General features: G+C 28.2%; 1 protein-coding gene across 1 annotated transcript in view; it reads right to left on the bottom strand.

The window, feature by feature from the left end:
* LOC107441545 (agrin) overlaps positions 1-24,143 on the bottom strand; it is a 165,739-nt gene that overhangs the window by 111,553 nt on the left and 30,043 nt on the right. Inside the window, exons 2-3 of the mRNA XM_071183122.2 lie at positions 12,332-12,547; positions 10,575-10,790 (exon numbers count right to left, since the gene is read on the bottom strand). Coding sequence (XP_071039223.2) covers positions 10,575-10,790; positions 12,332-12,547 — 432 coding nt within the window. The remainder of the gene's footprint in view (positions 1-10,574; positions 10,791-12,331; positions 12,548-24,143) is intronic.

Raw genomic sequence — 24,143 nt, 5'->3', positions numbered from 1 at the left:
TATTAAGATTGGTTTTGCAAAAACGCTGTCAAAAACCTATTTTAAAAAGCAATTATTAAATTATATATAACATTAGCGATTGATTTCACACACGTATAATGATATTTTCTTCATTGTTTATTAAGATTCGTTTTGCAAAAACATTGTCAAAAAATTATTTTAAAAAGTAATTATTAAATTATATATAACATTAGCGATTGATTTCCCACACGTATAATGATATTTTCTTCGTTGTTTATTAAGATTGCTTTTGCAAAAACGCTGCCAAAAACCTATTTTAAAAAGCAATCATTAAATTATATATAGCATTAGCGATTGATTTCACACACGTATAAAGATATTTTCTTCATTGTTTATTAAGATTGGTTTTGCAAAAACCTATTTTAAAAAGCAATTATTAAATTATATATAATATTAGCGATTGATTTCACACACGTATAATGATATTTTCTTCGTTGTTTATTAAGATTGGTTTTGCAAAAACGCTGTCAAAAACCTATTTTAAAAAGCAATTATTAAATTATATATAACATTAGCGATTGATTTCCCACACGTATAATGATATTTTCTTCGTTGTTTATTAAGATTGGTTTTGCAAAAACGCTGTCAAAAACCTATTTTAAAAAGCAATCATTAAATTATATATAGCATTAGCGATTGATTTCACACACGTATAAGGATATTTTCTTCATTGTTTATTAAGATTGGTTTTGCAAAAACGCTGTCAAAAACCTATTTTAAAAAGCAATTATTAAATTATATATAACATTAGCGATTGATTTCCCACACGTATAATGATATTTTCTTCGTTGTTTATTAAGATTGGTTTTGCAAAAACGCTGTCAAAAACCTATTTTAAAAAGCAATCATTAAATTATATATAGCATTAGCGATTGATTTCACACACGTATAAAGATATTTTCTTCATTGTTTATTAAGATTGGTTTTGCAAAAACGCTGTCAAAAACCTATTTTAAAAAGCAATTATTAAATTATATATAATATTAGCGATTGATTTCACACACGTATAATGATATTTTCTTCGTTGTTTATTAAGATTGGTTTTGCAAAAACGCTGTCAAAAACCTATTTTAAAAAGCAATTATTAAATTATATATAACATTAGCGATTGATTTCACACACGTATAATGATATTTTCTTCGTTGTTTATTAAGATTGGTTTTGCAAAAACGTTGTCAGAAACCTATTTTAAAAAGCAATTATTAAATTATATATAACATTAGCGATTGATTTCACACACGTATAATGATATTTTCTTCGTTGTTTATTAAGATTGGTTTTGCAAAAACGCTGTCAAAAAACCTATTTTAAAAAGCAATTATTAAATTATATATAACATTAGCGATTGATTTCACACACGTATAATGATATTTTCTTCGTTGTTTATTAAGATTGGTTTTGCAAAAACACTGTCAAAAACCTATTTTAAAAAGCAATTATTAAATTATATATAATATTAGCGATTGATTTCACACACGTATAATGATATTTTCTTCGTTGTTTATTAAGATTGGTTTTGCAAAAACGTTGTCAAAAACCTATTTTAAAAAGCAATTATTAAATTATATATAACATTAGCGATTGATTTCACACACGTATAATGATATTTTCTTCGTTGTTTATTAAGATTGGTTTTGCAAAAACGCTGTCAAAAACCTATTTTAAAAAGCAATCATTAAATTATATATAGCATTAGCGATTGATTTCACACACATATAATGATATTTTCTTCGTTGTTTATTAAGATTGGTTTTGCAAAAACGCTGTCAAAAACCTATTTTAAAAAGCAATCATTAAATTATATATAGCATTAGCGATTGATTTCACACACGTATAAGGATATTTTCTTCATTGTTTATTAAGATTGGTTTTGCAAAAACGCTGTCAAAAACCTATTTTAAAAAGCAATTATTAAATTATATATAACATTAGCGATTGATTTCCCACACGTATAATGATATTTTCTTCGTTGTTTATTAAGATTGGTTTTGCAAAAACGCTGTCAAAAACCTATTTTAAAAAGCAATCATTAAATTATATATAGCATTAGCGATTGATTTCACACACGTATAAAGATATTTTCTTCATTGTTTATTAAGATTGGTTTTGCAAAAACGCTGTCAAAAACCTATTTTAAAAAGCAATTATTAAATTATATATAATATTAGCGATTGATTTCACACACGTATAATGATATTTTCTTCGTTGTTTATTAAGATTGGTTTTGCAAAAACGCTGTCAAAAACCTATTTTAAAAAGCAATTATTAAATTATATATAACATTAGCGATTGATTTCACACACGTATAATGATATTTTCTTCGTTGTTTATTAAGATTGGTTTTGCAAAAACGTTGTCAGAAATCTATTTTAAAAAGCAATTATTAAATTATATATAACATTAGCGATTGATTTCACACACGTATAATGATATTTTCTTCGTTGTTTATTAAGATTGGTTTTGCAAAAACGCTGTCAAAAAACCTATTTTAAAAAGCAATTATTAAATTATATATAACATTAGCGATTGATTTCACACACGTATAATGATATTTTCTTCGTTGTTTATTAAGATTGGTTTTGCAAAAACACTGTCAAAAACCTATTTTAAAAAGCAATTATTAAATTATATATAATATTAGCGATTGATTTCACACACGTATAATGATATTTTCTTCGTTGTTTATTAAGATTGGTTTTGCAAAAACGTTGTCAAAAACCTATTTTAAAAAGCAATTATTAAATTATATATAACATTAGCGATTGATTTCACACACGTATAATGATATTTTCTTCGTTGTTTATTAAGATTGGTTTTGCAAAAACGCTGTCAAAAACCTATTTTAAAAAGCAATCATTAAATTATATATAGCATTAGCGATTGATTTCACACACGTATAAGGATATTTTCTTCATTGTTTATTAAGATTGGTTTTGCAAAAACGCTGTCAAAAACCTATTTTAAAAAGCAATTATTAAATTATATATAACATTAGCGATTGATTTCCCACACGTATAATGATATTTTCTTCGTTGTTTATTAAGATTGGTTTTGCAAAAACCCTGTCAAAAACATATTTTAAAAAGCAATCATTAAATTATATATAGCATTAGCGATTGATTTCACACACGTATAAAGATATTTTCTTCATTGTTTATTAAGATTGGTTTTGCAAAAACGCTGTCAAAAACCTATTTTAAAAAGCAATTATTAAATTATATATAATATTAGCGATTGATTTCACACACGTATAATGATATTTTCTTCGTTGTTTATTAAGATTGGTTTTGCAAAAACGCTGTCAAAAACAAATTTTAAAAAGCAATCATTAAATTATATATAGCATTAGCGATTGATTTCACACACGTATAAAGATATTTTCTTCATTGTTTATTAAGATTGGTTTTGCAAAAACGCTGTCAAAAACCTATTTTAAAAAGCAATTATTAAATTATATATAATATTAGCGATTGATTTCACACACGTATAATGATATTTTCTTCGTTGTTTATTAAGATTGGTTTTGCAAAAACGCTGTCAAAAACCTATTTTAAAAAGCAATTATTAAATTATATATAACATTAGCGATTGATTTCCCACACGTATAATGATATTTTCTTCGTTGTTTATTAAGATTGGTTTTGCAAAAACGCTGTCAAAAACCTATTTTAAAAAGCAATCATTAAATTATATATAGCATTAGCGATTGATTTCACACACGTATAAGGATATTTTCTTCATTGTTTATTAAGATTGGTTTTGCAAAAACGCTGTCAAAAACCTATTTTAAAAAGCAATTATTAAATTATATATAACATTAGCGATTGATTTCCCACACGTATAATGATATTTTCTTCGTTGTTTATTAAGATTGGTTTTGCAAAAACGCTGTCAAAAACCTATTTTAAAAAGCAATCATTAAATTATATATAGCATTAGCGATTGATTTCACACACGTATAAAGATATTTTCTTCATTGTTTATTAAGATTGGTTTTGCAAAAACGCTGTCAAAAACCTATTTTAAAAAGCAATTATTAAATTATATATAATATTAGCGATTGATTTCACACACGTATAATGATATTTTCTTCGTTGTTTATTAAGATTGGTTTTGCAAAAACGCTGTCAAAAACCTATTTTAAAAAGCAATTATTAAATTATATATAACATTAGCGATTGATTTCACACACGTATAATGATATTTTCTTCGTTGTTTATTAAGATTGGTTTTGCAAAAACGTTGTCAGAAACCTATTTTAAAAAGCAATTATTAAATTATATATAACATTAGCGATTGATTTCACACACGTATAATGATATTTTCTTCGTTGTTTATTAAGATTGGTTTTGCAAAAACGCTGTCAAAAAACCTATTTTAAAAAGCAATTATTAAATTATATATAACATTAGCGATTGATTTCACACACGTATAATGATATTTTCTTCGTTGTTTATTAAGATTGGTTTTGCAAAAACACTGTCAAAAACCTATTTTAAAAAGCAATTATTAAATTATATATAATATTAGCGATTGATTTCACACACGTATAATGATATTTTCTTCGTTGTTTATTAAGATTGGTTTTGCAAAAACGTTGTCAAAAACCTATTTTAAAAAGCAATTATTAAATTATATATAACATTAGCGATTGATTTCACACACGTATAATGATATTTTCTTCGTTGTTTATTAAGATTGGTTTTGCAAAAACGCTGTCAAAAACCTATTTTAAAAAGCAATCATTAAATTATATATAGCATTAGCGATTGATTTCACACACGTATAAGGATATTTTCTTCATTGTTCATTAAGATTGGTTTTGCAAAAACGCTGTCAAAAACCTATTTTAAAAAGCAATTATTAAATTATATATAACATTAGCGATTGATTTCCCACACGTATAATGATATTTTCTTCGTTGTTTATTAAGATTGGTTTTGCAAAAACCCTGTCAAAAACATATTTTAAAAAGCAATCATTAAATTATATATAGCATTAGCGATTGATTTCACACACGTATAAAGATATTTTCTTCATTGTTTATTAAGATTGGTTTTGCAAAAACGCTGTCAAAAACCTATTTTAAAAAGCAATTATTAAATTATATATAATATTAGCGATTGATTTCACACACGTATAATGATATTTTCTTCGTTGTTTATTAAGATTGGTTTTGCAAAAACGCTGTCAAAAACAAATTTTAAAAAGCAATCATTAAATTATATATAGCATTAGCGATTGATTTCACACACGTATAAAGATATTTTCTTCATTGTTTATTAAGATTGGTTTTGCAAAAACGCTGTCAAAAACCTATTTTAAAAAGCAATTATTAAATTATATATAATATTAGCGATTGATTTCACACACGTATAATGATATTTTCTTCGTTGTTTATTAAGATTGGTTTTGCAAAAACGCTGTCAAAAACCTATTTTAAAAAGCAATTATTAAATTATATATAATATTAGCGATTGATTTCACACACGTATAATGATATTTTCTTCGTTGTTTATTAAGATTGGTTTTGCAAAAACGTTGTCAAAAACCTATTTTAAAAAGCAATTATTAAATTATATATAACATTAGCGATTGATTTCACACACGTATAATGATATTTTCTTCGTTGTTTATTAAGATTGGTTTTGCAAAAACGCTGTCAAAAAACCTATTTTAAAAAGCAATTATTAAATTATATATAACATTAGCGATTGATTTCACACACGTATAATGATATTTTCTTCGTTGTTTATTAAGATTGGTTTTGCAAAAACGCTGTCAAAAACCTATTTTAAAAAGCAATTATTAAATTATATATAATATTAGCGATTGATTTCACACTCGTATAATGATATTTTCTTCGTTGTTTATTAAGATTGGTTTTGCAAAAACGTTGTCAAAAACCTATTTTGAAAAGCAATTATTAAATTATATATAACATTAGCGATCGATTTCACACACGTATAATGATATTTTCTTCGTTGTTTATTAAGATTGGTTTTGCAAAAACGCTGTCAAAAACCTATTTTGAAAAGCAATTATTAAATTATATATAACATTAGCGATCGATTTCACACACGTATAATGATATTTTCTTCGTTGTTTATTAAGACTGGTTTTGCAAAACCGCTGTCAAAAATCTATTTTAAAAAGTAATTATTAAATTATATACAACATTAGCGATTGATTTTACACACGTATAATGATATTTTCTTCATTGTTTATTAAGATTGGTTTTATAAAAAGCACTGAGCACTGTCAAAAATCGTAATTTGGAAATTTGTTATTAAATTTTGAACATTAGCGATTGATTTCATAAACGTATAATGTTATTTTCCCCATTGTTTATTAAGATTGGTTTTACAAAAGGCACTGTCAAAAACCTATTTAAAAAATTAATTATTAAATTTTATATTACATTAATGGCAGATTTCAAGCGGAGAAATGATTCTTATAAAATTACCACACGGTGTGGTACTGACATTTCTGTTAGAAAGGAAAAACCACAATTCTAGTAATAAAACCAAAATATATGATAATTGCATAATTCATTTGGTAAATTTACTGTTTATATGGTAATGGTTTACCGGTACTTCTGCTTTTCAAAATTATAGTTCTTATTACTACGATTTTAGTAAAAAATAAAAAATAAAAAGTAAATTTAATGAATAAATAGTTTTTAATGCCCTTCTTTAAGGTATCATGATAAAATTACCAAACAGTAAATTACAAAATTTTATCATATATTTTAAAACCCTATTTTAATGTTAATTTTACAAAAATCATTACCAAAACGCTCCGGTAAGAGTTACCCAACTTTTTTTATGTTCTCATTGAACGAAAACACGGTAAATTTTACCATATTTTGGTAATTTTGACTTTTATTTCAGTGTAAAAGTGACCATTGATAATGGATCAGAGTATTATAGGTGTTGTGCTTAAATATCAATTTTATCAGTTCTCAAGGTTTACTGTTATTATTGTATGCTATTTCAGTATTTCATGGGTTAAAACAAAACTTCTCTTAAAACAAATGATTAGAGTTTTCTGAACAATAGGTCGCAGAAAGTAAAATTGAAGCATATAATCGAGCAATTCAATTCCTTTTAAACTTGATTTTACCAGACTAAGTTTCAACTAAAATTGAAACACCTTTCAATTAAATATGTTATAAATATCACTGCAATTTTGCACGATATTGCGATTTTAAGTACCTATATTCAACTTCAACATTGGTCAAAGTTTCTGCATGTTGCTAGAGGATTAAAGGAGTAAATCATTTAAGGGGTAAATTGAAACTCGATTCGAAACAAGATCGGTGCATTAGATTTGAAGAAAACGTGACAGCAATGAGCAAACTTTTTCTTCACTAAAATCAGTTCCCAATGGTTAAACTTTTAGCATTTTTAACTGAAATATTCATGAAATTCAAATCTTGTTCTTTCTTTTGTTTTTGACTACTATGAATAATTTATTAGGTTGAAAATAAATGCTTTATAAATTTTATAAGTTGAAAATGTTTACAATGTATGTCTTTGCTGCATCACTCAAAAATACTTTGTTGGTTAAAATTTGTATTAATACTATTTCTAAGAGGCTGCTCGAGTATTGCATAAGTATTTAAAAGGAAGAATTTAAAAGACGATTTTACAGATGAAATTTTAAATTATGAAGTCAAATACAAAACGTACTCTCGGTGAATAAATTCAAATCTGTGATTTACGAATCAAAATGCTTCGTTTTTAATATGCTCGGATTTAAAAATGCTCGGATTTCGTATTTTTAAAATTTGATTTCTCAGGAACTATTCGACCGATTTTGCTCAAATGTCTTATTTTGTTATGTAAATTTACTTTCCTTAAAATTATATGAAAAACTGCAGACTTAGCAGTTACAAAGTTTTCTCAACTATTATTAAAAAAATAATAAATACATTTTTGTAAATAATAAATTTTTTGTATGGAATTATTTTTGGATAAAATTTAATAATGTGTGCAAACAATTTTTTAATTCACTTAAAAAGTTTTCGAGATGTGGCAAAAAATGAAATAAACATTAAGGGGTCCCAACTTTGGACCACTCTACTGATCAAACCTTTGGGATCATATTTCCTAGATATTTTCCCTTATATTTTGAAGATCATAAATCCGAATTAATGGAAAAAAAGGTACGTATAGTTAGAGAAAGTACGTTTTTGGGACTATTTCCGTAGCTTAAGAAATCATGTGCACTAATTAATTAGCATATTTGAGCTCACCCTCTTGAGCTACTGAGTTTGAGTCCAGGACGAGAAAATCCGATTGTTGTGATCAAAAGTTTTTCAGATTGGTCTATTTTTTATTTTTTTATTTTACTTGCTGTACATGTTTTTAGTTTGAAAGTATGCTTAAGAAGAAAACAGCAAACATTTAACAGCTATGAACAGCGTGCTTGTAAGTTTGTCTTAGTAACATTAACCACACTAACGTAATGAAAAAATACGAAGCATCTAAATTAATTGCTTCAAATCTTACATACGGGAGCTTACGAAAGCATGCATAAAATAGCAAAATATCCCTATTTATTAATAAAAATTCTTAAAATTAGATTATTTCTGTTAAAATTTATCTTTGGTAAATATAGTTAACAGTTAACATTTTAAGTAAGCATGTAGGGGGATTGATGTCAGAAATTTTCTAAAAGATGTTTGCGTATTATTTGAATAGCCCCTCACTTAGATTTTAACCTTTTGTTCCGATCTTTACAATTGTAAAGGCCTAAAAGTTTTGGAAGTTTTAAAAATAGTATTTCTTGAAATATCTGAATATTGATCATAAAGTAAAAAATAATAAGCTTGCTTCTATATCAAGTTTCATTTTGATTGAAATATATCAAAGAATATCTGCTTTCTCTGAAATTTGTAATATGCTAAGTGCAGCAATAACTCAAACCTGAAATTCGAAGACGATGGATACTCTATATATCCTAATACTTAAAACTTTTACAGATGTATTTTTATATCCTTGTTTCCGCAGTCATTTCCAGTTAGCTGAGATTATATCTTTTCCTGGAGGGTAAAAAAAAAAGAATGTAGAGTTAAAGAAAATCTGTCTTTAGCTCTGTTTCGTAAAAAAGTATTACCTTTTTGTTTCCTCTAAGGTTTTGTTCTGTCTTCGGTATGTTCCATTAGTTTTTATAAATCGCAAGAGAGACGAAGAGTAGGTAATTCGTTATTTTTTTGAAGAAAAAAAAAGCATGTTAGAGATTTGTTTTGAGATTTAATAACGCAAGTTTCGTATCATAAAATATTCATTGTAATAACTGCTGGGTTGAAGACAGAAATAATAATTCAGTATACATTTTTGCGATTACTGCCTTAAAGAAGGTGTAACTTGTCGGAATTGTATCAATATTTAAGCTGCTGAAAAGTGTTTAAATTCTGTATATTTTATAACTTACAAGTTAGATTTTGCTCGTTTGAAATATTCAAAGTAAAATATTTTATTTCCCTAAAACAATTATGAGTAAGTATTTGTTTGTCAAAAAAATGCTTCTTATCATCGGACTTATCAATATAAAATTTAAAGAATTTCTTTTTTCAAAATATTGTGAATTAGTATTCTTAACTGCAGTGATTAAATTTGTCTCATATATTCTTAAAAACTATTTAGAATATCTTCACGGAGAAAAAGTTCTGCTAAATTTAACGTGCTATATGGTAATAACATTTCTGATAAACACATATTTAAAAGAAAGAAAGAAAATTTTTGTCAATTCAAAATTCAAAATTTCGTTGATATAATAACGGTTTACCGGAAATTCTGGTTTTAAAACTATAGTTCTTATCACCACACTTTCGGAAAAAAAATACAAAATTTAAAAATAAATTTTACCGAGTAAATGGTTTTTGTGCCATGCTCTAAAGTATCATGATAAAACTACCAGATTTACATAATTTTATTACATATTATAAAACCATATTTTCTTGTTAATTTTTCTAAAATCGTTAGCAGAGCCACGATGGCTCAGAGGATAGAGCATGCACCTTCCAATAAGGCGAACCGGGTTCGAATCCCAGTCGATACGAATTCCGCATCCGACTTGCACTGACCACAGTGCTGACGTGAAATATTCTCAGTTGTAGACGGATCATGGGTTAGAGTCCCCTTTCCGTCAGGCTAACCGTGGGAGGTTCTCGTATTCTTCCTCTCCATGTAACGCAAATTCCATAAGAAAGTCCTCCACGAAGGCAAATTTCTTCCAATACTTGATCCAGGAGTTTCCTTGTCTTCTGGATTGGGTTCAAAATTACAAGTTGAACATTAGCAGTCGTAAACCAAAAAATTGGGTCGGCGTTTCAACGACGGTTATAAAATAAAATAAAATCGTTACCAAAGCGTTTCGGTAAAAAATGCCGAGTCTTTTAGTGTTTCAATAGAACTAAAAAATTTTACCGTATTTTGACAGTTTTGATGATATTTTTTTCCTCAGTAAACTCATACTTTTTTCTCTATATTAATAATATCTTCAATCTGCAAATTAATAATATTATTAAAATGGCTATAATTTACCACATTCTCCTTGGTAGGCAAGAGTGACTTCTCTCCTCTTGAGGCAGGATTGTCGATGCAAGTCACAGTCATTCTGATATGTATGACCATCAGTTCCACAAACTGGTTTAACGACTGTCTCACAAACTGGAGGACACTGGCAAGTTGCAATGCCGAATCGATCTATATCACATTCTTCATTAGGTCCACATTCTAAACTCTCACATGGATTGGCCCCTGGAATCGATTCCCAATCCTTCTTATAACAATGCATAAAGCCATTACTCTTTTAGAAATAAAACTACATTGAAATTGTAAGATTATTCACTCGTTTACTGCAAAATAAGTTGAACACACATTTCTTTACTTACATCTAAAGATATTATTCGATTCAGTTTCATAGATTAGCGATATTTCTTTTTAAATTGATGGTATCTGAAACATAGTTATATATTAAGACCGACAAATAATATTGCAATTATGAAGGAAAAAAAACTTTCATTAAAAACGTAGTAAATTTGTACGTTCGTAAATTCAAACTAAGTAGCATTTTTTTTTATTTCCTACCAGTTTAAATGTTATAAAGTACCTTTCTCTGATTCAAATGTATATAAAAATTTATGTAAACATTTATATTATTCATATATTAGTCGCCTTTGGCTACTAGCGTGGTCACCTTTCAAAATTATCTTGCATAACATTTAAAATTATCTTGTAAACTTAAATGGTGAGCAAGCCGAATGTACAGCACAACAGTGTTTATACTAGTCCCTTGATTTCAATTTTAAAATTTTTTTCAGAGATGTTCACGATATTGTCAAAGTTGAATACGCATTGAATTTTAGTAATAGAAATTTTAAATCTTCCCGGAAGTCATTAAATTGCAAAACCCACTACAAGTATGAGCTCTTAAAGTGTTAAAATTATCTCCCTCTCTGTTTGTCTTCAGATAAAATAGAAGCTCATCCCACTGTTCCATTGCGTGCTGCACTGCTTCCTCACGCATCTCTCGAGTCAGAAACTTAAGTATCGTATATATATATATACACCGAAGAGCCATTACATTATGACCACCCTTCTAACAACATGTAGGACCACCTTTAACCCTCAAAACTGCTAGCACCCGCCGTGGCATTGATTCCACAAGGTGCTGATAAGTAGTCTGAGGTATCTGGTACCAAGCGTTCACCAACTGGTCCTCCATTTCCCTCACATTGCGATGGGGTAGCATGGCAGCATGAATTTGGCTTCCTAAGTAGGACCACAAATGCTCTATTGGAGTAAGGTTAGGTGAATTTGGGGGTCAAGACATGACTTGAAAATCACTGGAATGTTCCTCGACGATTCAACCCTTATGACATGGTGCATTATCCTGTTGGTAAACACCATCCCCTGCAGGAAAAACTGTTGCCATGAATGGGTGAACCTGGTCTGAAACTATGTTCAAGTAGCTTACAGACGTCAGGAATTGTTCTATGAGGATTATGGGTCCTAATGTGCCCCATGAAAACATTGCTCTTAGTGGAGACACTATGAAAACCTTGGCGAGCCTATTGTTATAGATAGAGGGTGGTCATAATGTAATGGCTCTTTGGTGTTTGTAGATGGATAGATAGTAAGATTATATTAAACAGAACAATAATTTTTCTTCAAAATAGATATTAATAATTAAACGCTTGTGTTACCACTCTTTAATTTACTCAAAGAAATATGTTCTTCTACGAAAAGACATTGTGGCTAATTAGGTAATTTGGAATAATTACAGAGAATAATCTTACCAGCACTGCACTCTCCAGCATAAATAATTCGGATGCTCTTCCTAGATTTACAAGCCTCCACACGCAGTTTGCATTCATTTGTGTATGTCTTCCCATCTGATCCGCATACAGGTCTGATGTCTAAACTGCAGGAAGAGGTACATCTACAAATTGGATTTCTGAGCTCATCTAACTGACAGACTTGAGATGATGGACAATCAACGCCCTCACACGGATCTGAAAATAAAATGACCACTCTTTACAAAACACTGACAAGAAATTTAGATTATTCGTTGAAAGAACTTATCTTTCAAAACTAGTTATCTAAATGGTAAATACCACCTCATGATCAATTTGCCTAGAAGGAATATAACTACTGCATCTGAACTACCGGTTGGTATTCTTCATGATCAATTGATTGGCCTAGAATGCAGGTAACTGCAGCTTTTTAACTTAGATTATTCTATAAAAAAGATTGGTCTTTCAAGACTAGTTATCTAGATGGTAAATATAGTTTGGTATCCTTCAGGAACTATTTATATAGAATGCGTGTACTTTCTTCACTTAAACTCAAATTATTGTTTAAAAAGAATGATCTTTTGAAATTAGTTATTTAAATGGTAAATACAGGTTGGTATTCTTGATGATTAATACGCAAAGTATATATTTGAGGATACTGAAACAAAAATTACATTAAGATAAAGTAAATAAAGTTTAGTATAGAAATAACTATTATTACAATTTTAGAAAATTTTGTTTAAGAAATTGTTTTCACATGTAAGAAAAATCTCTTGAAAGTATGTTGTGTTTTCTAAAATTTATATGTTATAAGGATAATTTTTTACTTTGTCTAAAAAACAGCACTTCAGATAACCGTTTTGTTCTACAAAAAGTAATTTACTTTTTTTAGACAAAGTACTAAAATTCGAGCAGTAAAAACCCTTATGCAAATATATTCCTTTACAGAAGAAGATATTCCTATTTCAGTTACACAGTAATAAACAAGCTCCTATTTCATAAAGTGGTTTATAAAAATATTTCCCGATCGTGATTTTTAAAGTTATTATTCTGCTAAATTAACCTACATCAAAAAGCTTTTTTGGAGCTATTGAATCATATTGTGTAATCCTAAAATTGAATAAACACAGAGAAAACAATCTGGTTAAACCACCGTACTGTATAGAAATATAACATTTCTGGTGAAAAAAGCAACAGCGTAAATCTGGTTTTAAAAACGAAATATCCGATATTTAAGACATTTAATTTGTAAATTTTCCTGTCATATGGTAGTGGTGAACCAAAAATTCTGGTTTTCAAAATTATAGTTCTTATTACCACACATTTAGTAAAAACTACAAAATTGAAAAGTAAAATTTTACCAAATGAATGGTTTTTATGCTAAAATTACCCCATTATAACCGAAATTTTTAATGTTCCCATAGAGCCAAATACAAGGTAAATTTTACAATATTCTGGCATTTTTACCATACTTTTTTTCTCAGTGTGCTATTGTATATTTTAATTAAGCAGTACAAAGTTCAAGTTAACACTTTATTAAAATTAAAATAATTGAATTACATGTTTGAAAGTACTGTATAGTACACTCAAAATCACATAAATTTTTTCTGAAATTTTTATGAACCTTTCCATGGCTATTACCTAAAAGGGAGACTGGTTTACACTGTTAGAAGTTTTAGAACTTGTAAAACCACAATTTCGTTCATATTTTCTACAATCCCTGTATGATACTAATTTAAACCATGCTGTCATACTTCTTAAACTTATTAACACAATGATATGTTACAACTAGTAAGGAAACACAGTTCAATTTAAAACCTTATTAAGATTGTTGTAAATTTGCATCGTATTATAGTCATTTTGGTTCAACACTAAATCAATTTTCCTGAGAACTTACATTAGTTAGACACTAATTCTTTCATATGTTTGAATAATAACATTTACCTTTTGTCTACATATACTAGATTTATAACACTTAACACTAGCTTGTGTCTTCTTTTGTTGAGAGTAGAGATTATGTCTTCTACTCCCTATAAATTCTAAGAGGTCACAGCTTAAATTCGCTGACCTCTTAGAATTTATTGGGAGTGGGAGAAATACGGAAATGGAACAGAAACACCCGTAATCAGTTCCACTTTGGATTCTTTAATCACCCCTGTTGGTCCACTAAAGTTAAGATTTAAAGAGATAGATTTCTTGGCTGAAACCGCTTTGAAATAAAGCTCTTCTTGACAGAGCTTAGGACATTCAAGTTAATTGCAGTTGACCATTATAATGAAACTTCTAAATGTGTTGGGGGACAGCTATGCGAATCAGCTAGCTGTTCATCCTCAGTAATGAAATCGAATAAAATGCGTAGAGGTATAATATGCTTTAGTACTCATAGATAACTTTTGATTCATGGTATTTGAAGCCTAAATCTTTTGTTATTAAATGCACAAATCCAACAACGACAATGTTGCTTTTGATTTAAATAATTTTATAATTGTGTCTACTTTTTAAATATATCCCGTAATTCAGCTGGGCCAACTTTAAAAAAGTGGGAATTATTAAATATTATTTGAAAAGTTTCTTTTAACTACAACGTGATTTGGTATCTGCAACACCGAATTATAGATAGTTAAAATGGATGAGTTAAAAAATGGCGAAGTTATCACTTTAAACGTTTTCTTTTTAATTGAATTAATTTGGCCTTAAATTAACAAAGGATTAATGATGATTTAATAAATATTTCCATGACAACCGCGAAATATAAAAAAATTTAATTGCCTACATACTATAAAACATTTAGTGCATTTTAACACCAAATGAAGTAATTATTTTATACCAAAATTGCTGTAGTGCAATACCAGATATGATTCTTGATGAAATCAATCATCAATCTTGGTGTCATAGAATACCAGGAATATTTCCTGGCAATAATTTTATGCAAAGTAATTGCCATCATTTTTTATGTTCAGTAACACTTAAGTTTATAATAAAAATAAGGTGTAATACACATATGAATCATTAAAATTGCCTTTATAGTGCAATTTAAAGTAAAAACAGCTAGTTTAGAATGTATACAGACACTAATTCCTAAAATAAAATTAATTTATGAATTTAACATAGCAAAAAATAAATATGTAGACGAACTCGAGTTAGGCTTAACAGAACAAAAGCTCTTATAATGATGGCAAAAACTCCGTTTTGCACGTAGATTAAACTCCTGTATATTTCTAATTTTTGAAGTTAATCTGTTATAATCATTACACTCCAAAATCGATCATTAATAAATTTTCGGACCCCACTCCCACATCTAATTTTCCATGCACATGAAGCTGAATTGGTCTGACTGTGTGTATATATGTTTTTTTTTTCTTCTGAAGACTAAACAATTCTTTCTTAAACTAAAATTCAAAAGTATTTGCTAATCATGTGACTAAGTGTTTTCGATTCTGTTTTTTTTTTCCTGTCACGAAAGGAGTACAGGCAGTATTACAAAATTTTCTCATTACTATGTTGGATTAAGTGAAATATTTGTTTTTTTTTTTTTGTTTTTTTTTGTCTAGGTAGCGCCGCATCTTAATGTAATTACACCACACATTTTTTGTGCAATCACGAGCTCTATATGTTTTTCCTTAAGTGCCATTTAAATTACAACTTATTTCGCAGTATTTTCTGCTATTAAATAGCATGTTTATGTGATTCAACTAATATCCTTGAGGAAATAGTCACATCGATCACGTCAACCTTTATCCATGAAAAGGTACTCCAACATAGAATCGAGTTATCACGTCTTATATAGTGAATCGAAATCTTATTTTTGTAGTGGTAGACGCACTACAGTACTCACCCACCAGAATTATATCTGTGATAGAATTCGATAAATGGATACCATTAGTTGATTCATTGCTGTTTTGTGATAAGCTGAGAGAGCTGTATTGAGATTACCGCCCTTTTAAATGCTGATCGTGAGAGCTGTATTAAGTTCACTGTCGTGGTTTCTCCAGTGTTGCCATTAGCAGTCGAGTGTATACAAGCTAACGCTGTGTGTGATCGAGACTGAGTAGCAACAGCGCGAGGAGGTGGATAATGTCGCAGTCACAAGTAGCAAGTCAACTGTTCAATGTGTACCATCCATCTAAGTAGGCGTGTTTAAATCGAAGTTGCTAGTTTCTGCAAAGGTAGGCGTGTTCACATCACGTACGAAGGTCACCAATATGAGGAGTGTCATGTCAACATTCCTCTATGAAAAGGTTACCCAACATAGAATTAACATGTCTTATATGCAAGTGAATTGGAATCTTATTTTTGTAGTGGTAGACGTACTACAATCCCTTTTATTTGCAAACCTCTAAGTAATGAAATTAAGTTAATATTAACTATTCAAAATAAAATAACTTTTGGCAGTAGCATTTCAATATTAATCCAATCCCAATTAATTAAAACACTTTATGGTACAACGATATAGAGTTTTATGTACAAATATGGAAACTAATCTAATTGGATAAAATCAAAACGAGTTTTATGAAGAAGCTGCACTAAAACCAAGAAATAAGGCGTAATTAATTAAGAAACATCGATAATAATGAGATCATGAAACTGAAAGAAGTTAATTATTTCATTAACACGAACTTGTTAATAAGGAAACTTAATTATTAAGAACGTGTTAAAATATCTATGAGCAAGCTAACAAATGACTGTTCGAAAGCGGTTTCTGTGTAAAAGAAATCTTTTGGCGATAAACTTTTATCACTTCTGGCAGATTGTCGCGTTAAGAAATCTTCCCTCTTTATAAGTTCTCAGAGAGAACGTGACAAAGAAAAGCTCTTCATTTAGTTCTTTTTTCCTGCATGAGTATTCTTAGATAGTATGTTTTTTTGTGATAAGTTGGCGAGCCAATACGGTATAAGGGATACAATAGAAAGGTTTGGCGATAGTTACTGACAAGGGATTTCCAAATTTGCCAGCCAATCTTTTGTTTATTTATCGATTCTTTTATGAAGTGTCACGATAATCAAAAAAGAATAACTTTTTATATTTTTTAGGTAAAGTAAAACAAAAGACAACTTTTTTTTTGTCTTATGTTAAGAATATTTTACGATTATATTTTAGTATACATTGTTTTTGTAAAAAAAAAATCAGTAAAATATTCGTGAAAAAAAAACTCAACTAAACTCAACTTTAAAATCATTATTTTCTGCTTAAAAGTAGCATTTATGTTTAGGAATTGAATGTAAAACGAATTTTATTTTCATTTTTTATGCTTAAAATGTGACTTAATATGTAAACATGACTAATGATCCTTCTATATAGCATGGTCGTTAAAAGATATAGCCCTGAGATACTTTCTAGGTGCTTGGACATGGTTGGATAGAGATGCTGTTGCATCAAAACTTAATATACTCTATAAAAAAAATTTAACGTTAGCCGACAACAAGTTTTCTAATTAAAATAGAAATAGCTATAAGACATAGTTATTTTGAAATATACAAGTATAGGGCATATAATACGTAAATACAAACTTAATATATCACATTCTTTGCAAACAATGCCCTTATGTCAGTCTTGGCAAGTGTGATGATATTTTATACCACATATAATCTACTTGTATTTGTCTTATTAGTTATATTTTCATTTGTTTTGTACCTCTTTTTTTAGTTTAAAAATAGCCATTCTTTCTGTATTTTGACTTTTTTTATACTGCTAAATGTGTCATTAGCATAAGACATACTGACTCATATGTATTAAATTTAATTTTTCATTTATTCTATTTAGAGCTAATGGCAAACAGTTACAATGTCAAGCAATCATGAAGTATTTTATGAAAAGTATTATTTACCAAGTATTATTACCAAGCATGCTTGGGAACTAAGCACTGGGGATATCGCGTACGGCTGACCACCTAACCGGAACATCTGCTCGTGCTCCCCAGAGCACAAGGTCAAAAAAAATGAGATGGGCACAGTAGGCCTTGGCCCTGTATGGGTTGTCGCGCCACTGAGTTTAGTATTATTTGCATAATCATCAAATATATAAATAACCACAATGGTTCAAAGGCATTAATATGCATATTTTACTATTTATGCCTCAATTAATTAATGCTACTTAAGAAAGATAAATGCCGCGAGGTAATTAAAAGACAAGTGTCATCTAAATAACCGTAAAATTAATAGCCATTGTGACTCATAGGCATTATTATTTATCTTTTACTGTTTCTGACTTGATTAATTAATGACACACAAAGTAAATAAATAAAGTAATGCCACGTAATATTAAAAGACTGCTTTTGCCCCGATTAATTAATGCCATGCAATATTAAAAGACATTTACTATTTAAATAGTCGTAAAACTAATAGCGATTGTGGCTCATGCGTATTAAAATTCATATTTTAGTGTTTCAGATCTCGATCAATCAATGCCACGAAATGTTAAAGACAAGAGTTGTCTAAATTATCGCAAAATTAATAGCAATTGGGTATAATATAGCCTACGTCACAGGTTGTGTTGTTCCTACTAAATTTAACCCATGAATGGCATTTTCTGCGAGCCTAACTTCAAGCCACAAATAAACAAACGAAGTGTTCGATCGTTTAAATAGCTGCTCGCCAGATTTTATTGCATTATAAAGAAAAGTTATTGAAACTAAATACAGCTAAATAAACAACAACAACTAAAGCAAATAACAACAACTACTAATAACAATAACTAAATAAACAACAACTAAATTCCATTCGTTTAGCATTGCGTCATATGTTGTTCCTACTAAATCGAAGTAGTTGTGTTTTTTTCATATTATACCCAATTGTGACTCATAGATATTAATGTTCATCTTTCTAAGTTAATTTAGGTCTCGCAATCATGCATGAAATTAATTATGCTACGAAACGTATAATTTACTTTGCTACTATGTATTTAGAAATAATTGCTCAAGTGCATATAAATTCACTTTTTATTTTTAAATGGCCAAAAATAAATAACGCCATGCATTTAACCAGTACCAGAAGAACCAGCGTAGAAACCAGTATGTAATGAATACTCAAGAAGGGCAATACCAAACATGTTAAATGGCTTCCTAAATAAATATGGGGAAAATGAAAAGTTAAGCATTTTCATAATATTTTATCGTAATAATTCAAATAAAACATTTTAATGAACTCTAGTTTAAAATATTTAGCTATTCCATAAAAATTAATGTTCAAAATTGAAGAAAATAGGAAAAGTGGTCCACGGGCCAAATGTTTATCAAATGTTATTTTTAGTTTATTCTGCCTTGAGAAATATAATGCTTCCCAACTAAAAATAAGAACAGAATGCTACACAAATGTTACGCAGTTGAAGTCGAAAATAGTATGAAACAAATACCTCAAGAAGGATGTTTCAAAATCATAAAATAAAATAAACTCTTAATATATATATATATATATATATATATATATATATATATATATATATATATATATATATATATATATATATATATATATATATATATATATATATATATATATATATATATATATATATATATATATATATATATATATATATATATATATATATATATATATATATATATATATATATATATATATATATATATATATATTAGATAAAAATTAAAAACTTCCAGCAATGTTTTGACACAGAATTAAAAATAAATTCCTTCAAACTTTTTTCTTGTTTTCAGTTACTTAAAAAATAAAAGTTCTTAAATTACCAAAGTCTTATAAAGAGTTTTAAACCTCGAATTCCATTTATTTTGTTATTACATTCCTATTTCATGGTTTACTTTAAATTTAATAGTCATGTTATATTCATTTAAAATTGACTGAAATATCATACACTTAAAATAATACCGAAATTGAACTGGAATATGAAATAATACGGCCACTTACACGCGTTTCATCTGTCTCAAATTAGATTTACTGCTTCTACGTCAATAACTCCTTCTCAAACCATTTATTAAATGAAAATATTTGTTCGCGAAATGTGGAATACGAATGAATTTCCAATGAAATATCGCTTAATAAGCATCTTTTTCGTAGTGAACGAGATTTCTGAGGGAATAAATTAAAAGCTTTGTTTGCGAATGATGTTTAAGTTACCACAATTTTTATCCCTGCATGAATAATAATCGTTGCAGCGTCTGACATAATTACGGATGAAAATTTCAAAAGATAATTACTACCAAAAGGTTTAACGCATAACTGCTGATTACAATGTCAATATACGAGTATAAACTGAATATCATCCGATGAACGAAATTATGAGTTTGTACTTTGAATCCTCTAAGAAAGAGGTTTGTGTTAGAAATGTTAAAGCTCAGAACGATTCAAATTGAAAATTTTAATTGGTAATGCTTGATAAGGTATATTTTCTATAATCACAGTTATTCTCAATTTATTAAATATATAAAAGATTTTAAACATTTTATTGGGTAGAGTTATTTGCATGCTAAGCATTTCTTTTTCTAATAAAACATTTAATTTTTTTCTGTATCGAAAATTCTATTTTATATATGGGTATTTCGAGAATCAGGGTCATTTTTTTATAAAAAAATAAGTACCATGAAATTTATAATATTACATATAATATAAGAGATCTTAATATTTTAATGTAATCTTAACGTACAATTAAGTATATATTCAACTTAAACCCTTTGATGGAATCTTGAAACGTGAAACGTGATTGGCCAGAGGTCACTTAAAAGATACCAAATAGTTTTTGTGAAAATAAAAGTAAAAAGAAAAAAATATGCCGGAGCACAAGTCTCGAATATTTGTATGTAATTTTCCCATAAAATAAGTATGTTTTTGAGCTTAGATCCTTGATTGCCTATTTTAATGTTAAACGTTACTAGTGTTCACAATGCCTTTCGCACCATGTAAGTTGGAAGATCGTTGGTGCAGGTCTTAAGACCTGCACCAACGATCACGAATCATCAGGCTCCCGCCGAGAACATTTTAGACCTCTTCAACAATCTTATGGATCTTGCCTGACTTTGTTCCTGTCTTTTTTTAAAGAATAAGCAACAACTCTCTCAATTTTATAATTATATTTGCAAAGTTCGAGTGTTTGACTACCAATACTGAGACAAAATGCTGAATTACCGAGTATATGGTACAATTTTTAAGTATAACATTTGTAAAACTATTCGTATTAAAAATTGAGTTTCACGATGCGTATAAGTTAAATTATTATCAAAAGTGCACATCTTAACGATAAACGTGCAAATATGTTTTCAGAAACGAGCAATGCTGGAAATCTTTATTGCTCAAGATGGAAGTAACCGACACCATTTTGTAGAATTAAAGTCGAAAACATTATTCATCGTTAAAAAAGAATTATAGGTATCAAGATGCAAAGTTGCAAAATGAGTTCTATACTAATGACCATCGCATTGTAAATATATAGCCATACTACTGTGAACAAGAAGTACGCGGAATGGAGACATGAAACAAAAAATATCAATATTAATTAGCCAAACTTTAATTAATCTCTTTGAAAAAACTCTTCTCAGATTTTGCATTCCATTGCATTGTTCTTTAGAATCCTAAAATCATGCCTTAAAATTGCAAAGTGAAAAAGTGAACCTCACGCAACGAAAAATATTAAAAAAATGTCCATCATAATGAACAGGATCTGAACATTGCATGTTTTGGGCAAATAAAGACTTTTTTAAACAATTTTCTATAGACATTTCTTATTATGGTATAAGCATTTTATGCACTATTATATATATATATATATATATATATATATATATATATATATATATATATATATATATATATATATATATATATATATATATATATATATATATATATATATATATATAAATATATATAAAACAAAACCGAACTAAAAACGGAAACAAAAAGAAAACGAAAGTAAGTTAATATTAGATTTTATTTTTTATATTATTTCTTATTTATTATTATTTATTATTTTTTATTATTTTCCATATTTTCTCAATATTTTAGCTTATTTTATGAGTTTTATATACTTGCAGCTTATGCGCAGTTAATAAAACTTACTAATTTTCTTAGTTTTTCTCTTTGTTTTTTATTGCACTATATATATATATATATATATATATATATATATATATATATATATATATATATATACACGCACACAATTCATATTATTGATTGATTATTGATTTTTTTCACAGAGAGAAGGTTCTTTATATTGCAATATCGAATGATTGGAACATCGTATAAACAATTACCATATTATTAGTAGAAGTTTCCTTAATTTGTTTAGTAGGGAAAATTATAAGCTTTTTTTTTCACTTTGTTCCACAATTAAGATAGAATAATTTTTGAAACATGAGCCACCACTTGGAAAGAATAAAGAAAACGAAATCGAAACTTCTGAGAAACTTAACAGGTGAAAATCGAACTTGTTTGTTGTTTCCAAAAATAACTTAGGGGGAATACTGTCAGCTTTTCTATCAGCTAGAGAAAAATAAGTAGTTTAAATCTCTAAGATATCTCTTAAACTAACGAAACTACTCTGAATCACGCAGCTGATACAACTACGCAGAATTATGTGCTCAACTATTAGGGATTTTAAAACCTTTTGTTAAAAAAATCTGAAATGAGCGCTTAGGAAATAATAAAATTAATTACTGTAATTACAAGCATTTGTATTGAAAACATTTTGTAATTCACATAATTTTGTCCTATTATACTGAAGCAAACACAGTACATTGTTGAAAGATTCTTAGTTCTTAAAGATTAGTACAATCGATTAAGTGTCCTCTCAAAATAAACAAACATCTTGCTTTTATGCTGTAAAAGATTATTTCAACGAACAAAATTATGCAGAAATATAAAACTCGAACAGAATAAATGGAATTGAAATGCAAATTATAATTTTAGAAAAGGCCTTTTCTGGTCAGCAAATCATTAGATTCTTATTCTCAAGATTTGCAAGACGTATTCACGTTTTGCGAATCTTGAGAATGGATGCGTATTTTTGAGCGCTTCGAAACATATCAACGTTTACCACGTTAATTTGGAAGAAAATAATGTTTATACATTACCAAGCATTTATTTCGTCTTCAGTATGTTGGTGTAATTCATTTAATAGTCTACTATATTATTAAATAAATAATGCTCAATACATCATATAAAATGTCGGATCAAATTATGGTAAAAAAGTATCGACACTCAGGGTACTGGTACTTCGTACTGGAGCATATTAAGGAGCAAAACATCTGATGTATAGTAGTTTTAAGAGTAATAATTACTCTAAAATCACTCAATCACTTCAATTAAATATATATTACTGTAAAATTTATGCTATAATGTTTTACGGTAAAAATGGATTTTACGGATGATTTAACCTAAATGCCACTATTTTATACCGTAATTTGATTCACAATTTTTTAAATGTATATTATTAATATTATTATATTATTAATATTACAGTCAGGAAAATATACTACAGCTACAATATATTATAGGTATTATTTATTTTTTTTATTTTATAACCGTCGTTGAGCAGCCGACCCAATTTTTGGGTTTACGACTACTAATATTCAACTCCGTAGCCTTGTAATTTTGAACCCAATCCAGAAGACAAGGGAACTCCAGAATCAAGTTTTGGGGGAAACTTGCCTCCGAGGAGGACTTTTTGATGGAACTAAACAGCTTTTGCGTTACATTGCGAGGAAAACCACGAAAATCTCCCATGGTTAGCCTGATCGCAAGAAGCCTCTAGCCCATGATCCGTCTACCTCTGAAGATATTTTACGTCAGCACTGGGGTCGGGGTCGAGCCGTGTGTGGAATTTGTATCGACCAGCAATGGTTGGG

The sequence above is a fragment of the Parasteatoda tepidariorum genome, chromosome 7, assembly GCF_982258835.1.
Source record: "Parasteatoda tepidariorum strain Cologne lab strain chromosome 7, Ptep-v5.0, whole genome shotgun sequence".
Classification (NCBI taxonomy): Eukaryota; Metazoa; Arthropoda; class Arachnida; order Araneae; family Theridiidae; genus Parasteatoda; species Parasteatoda tepidariorum.
The sequence above is the reverse complement of the archived record's forward strand: the minus strand, read 5'-3'. Positions and strand labels throughout refer to the sequence as shown.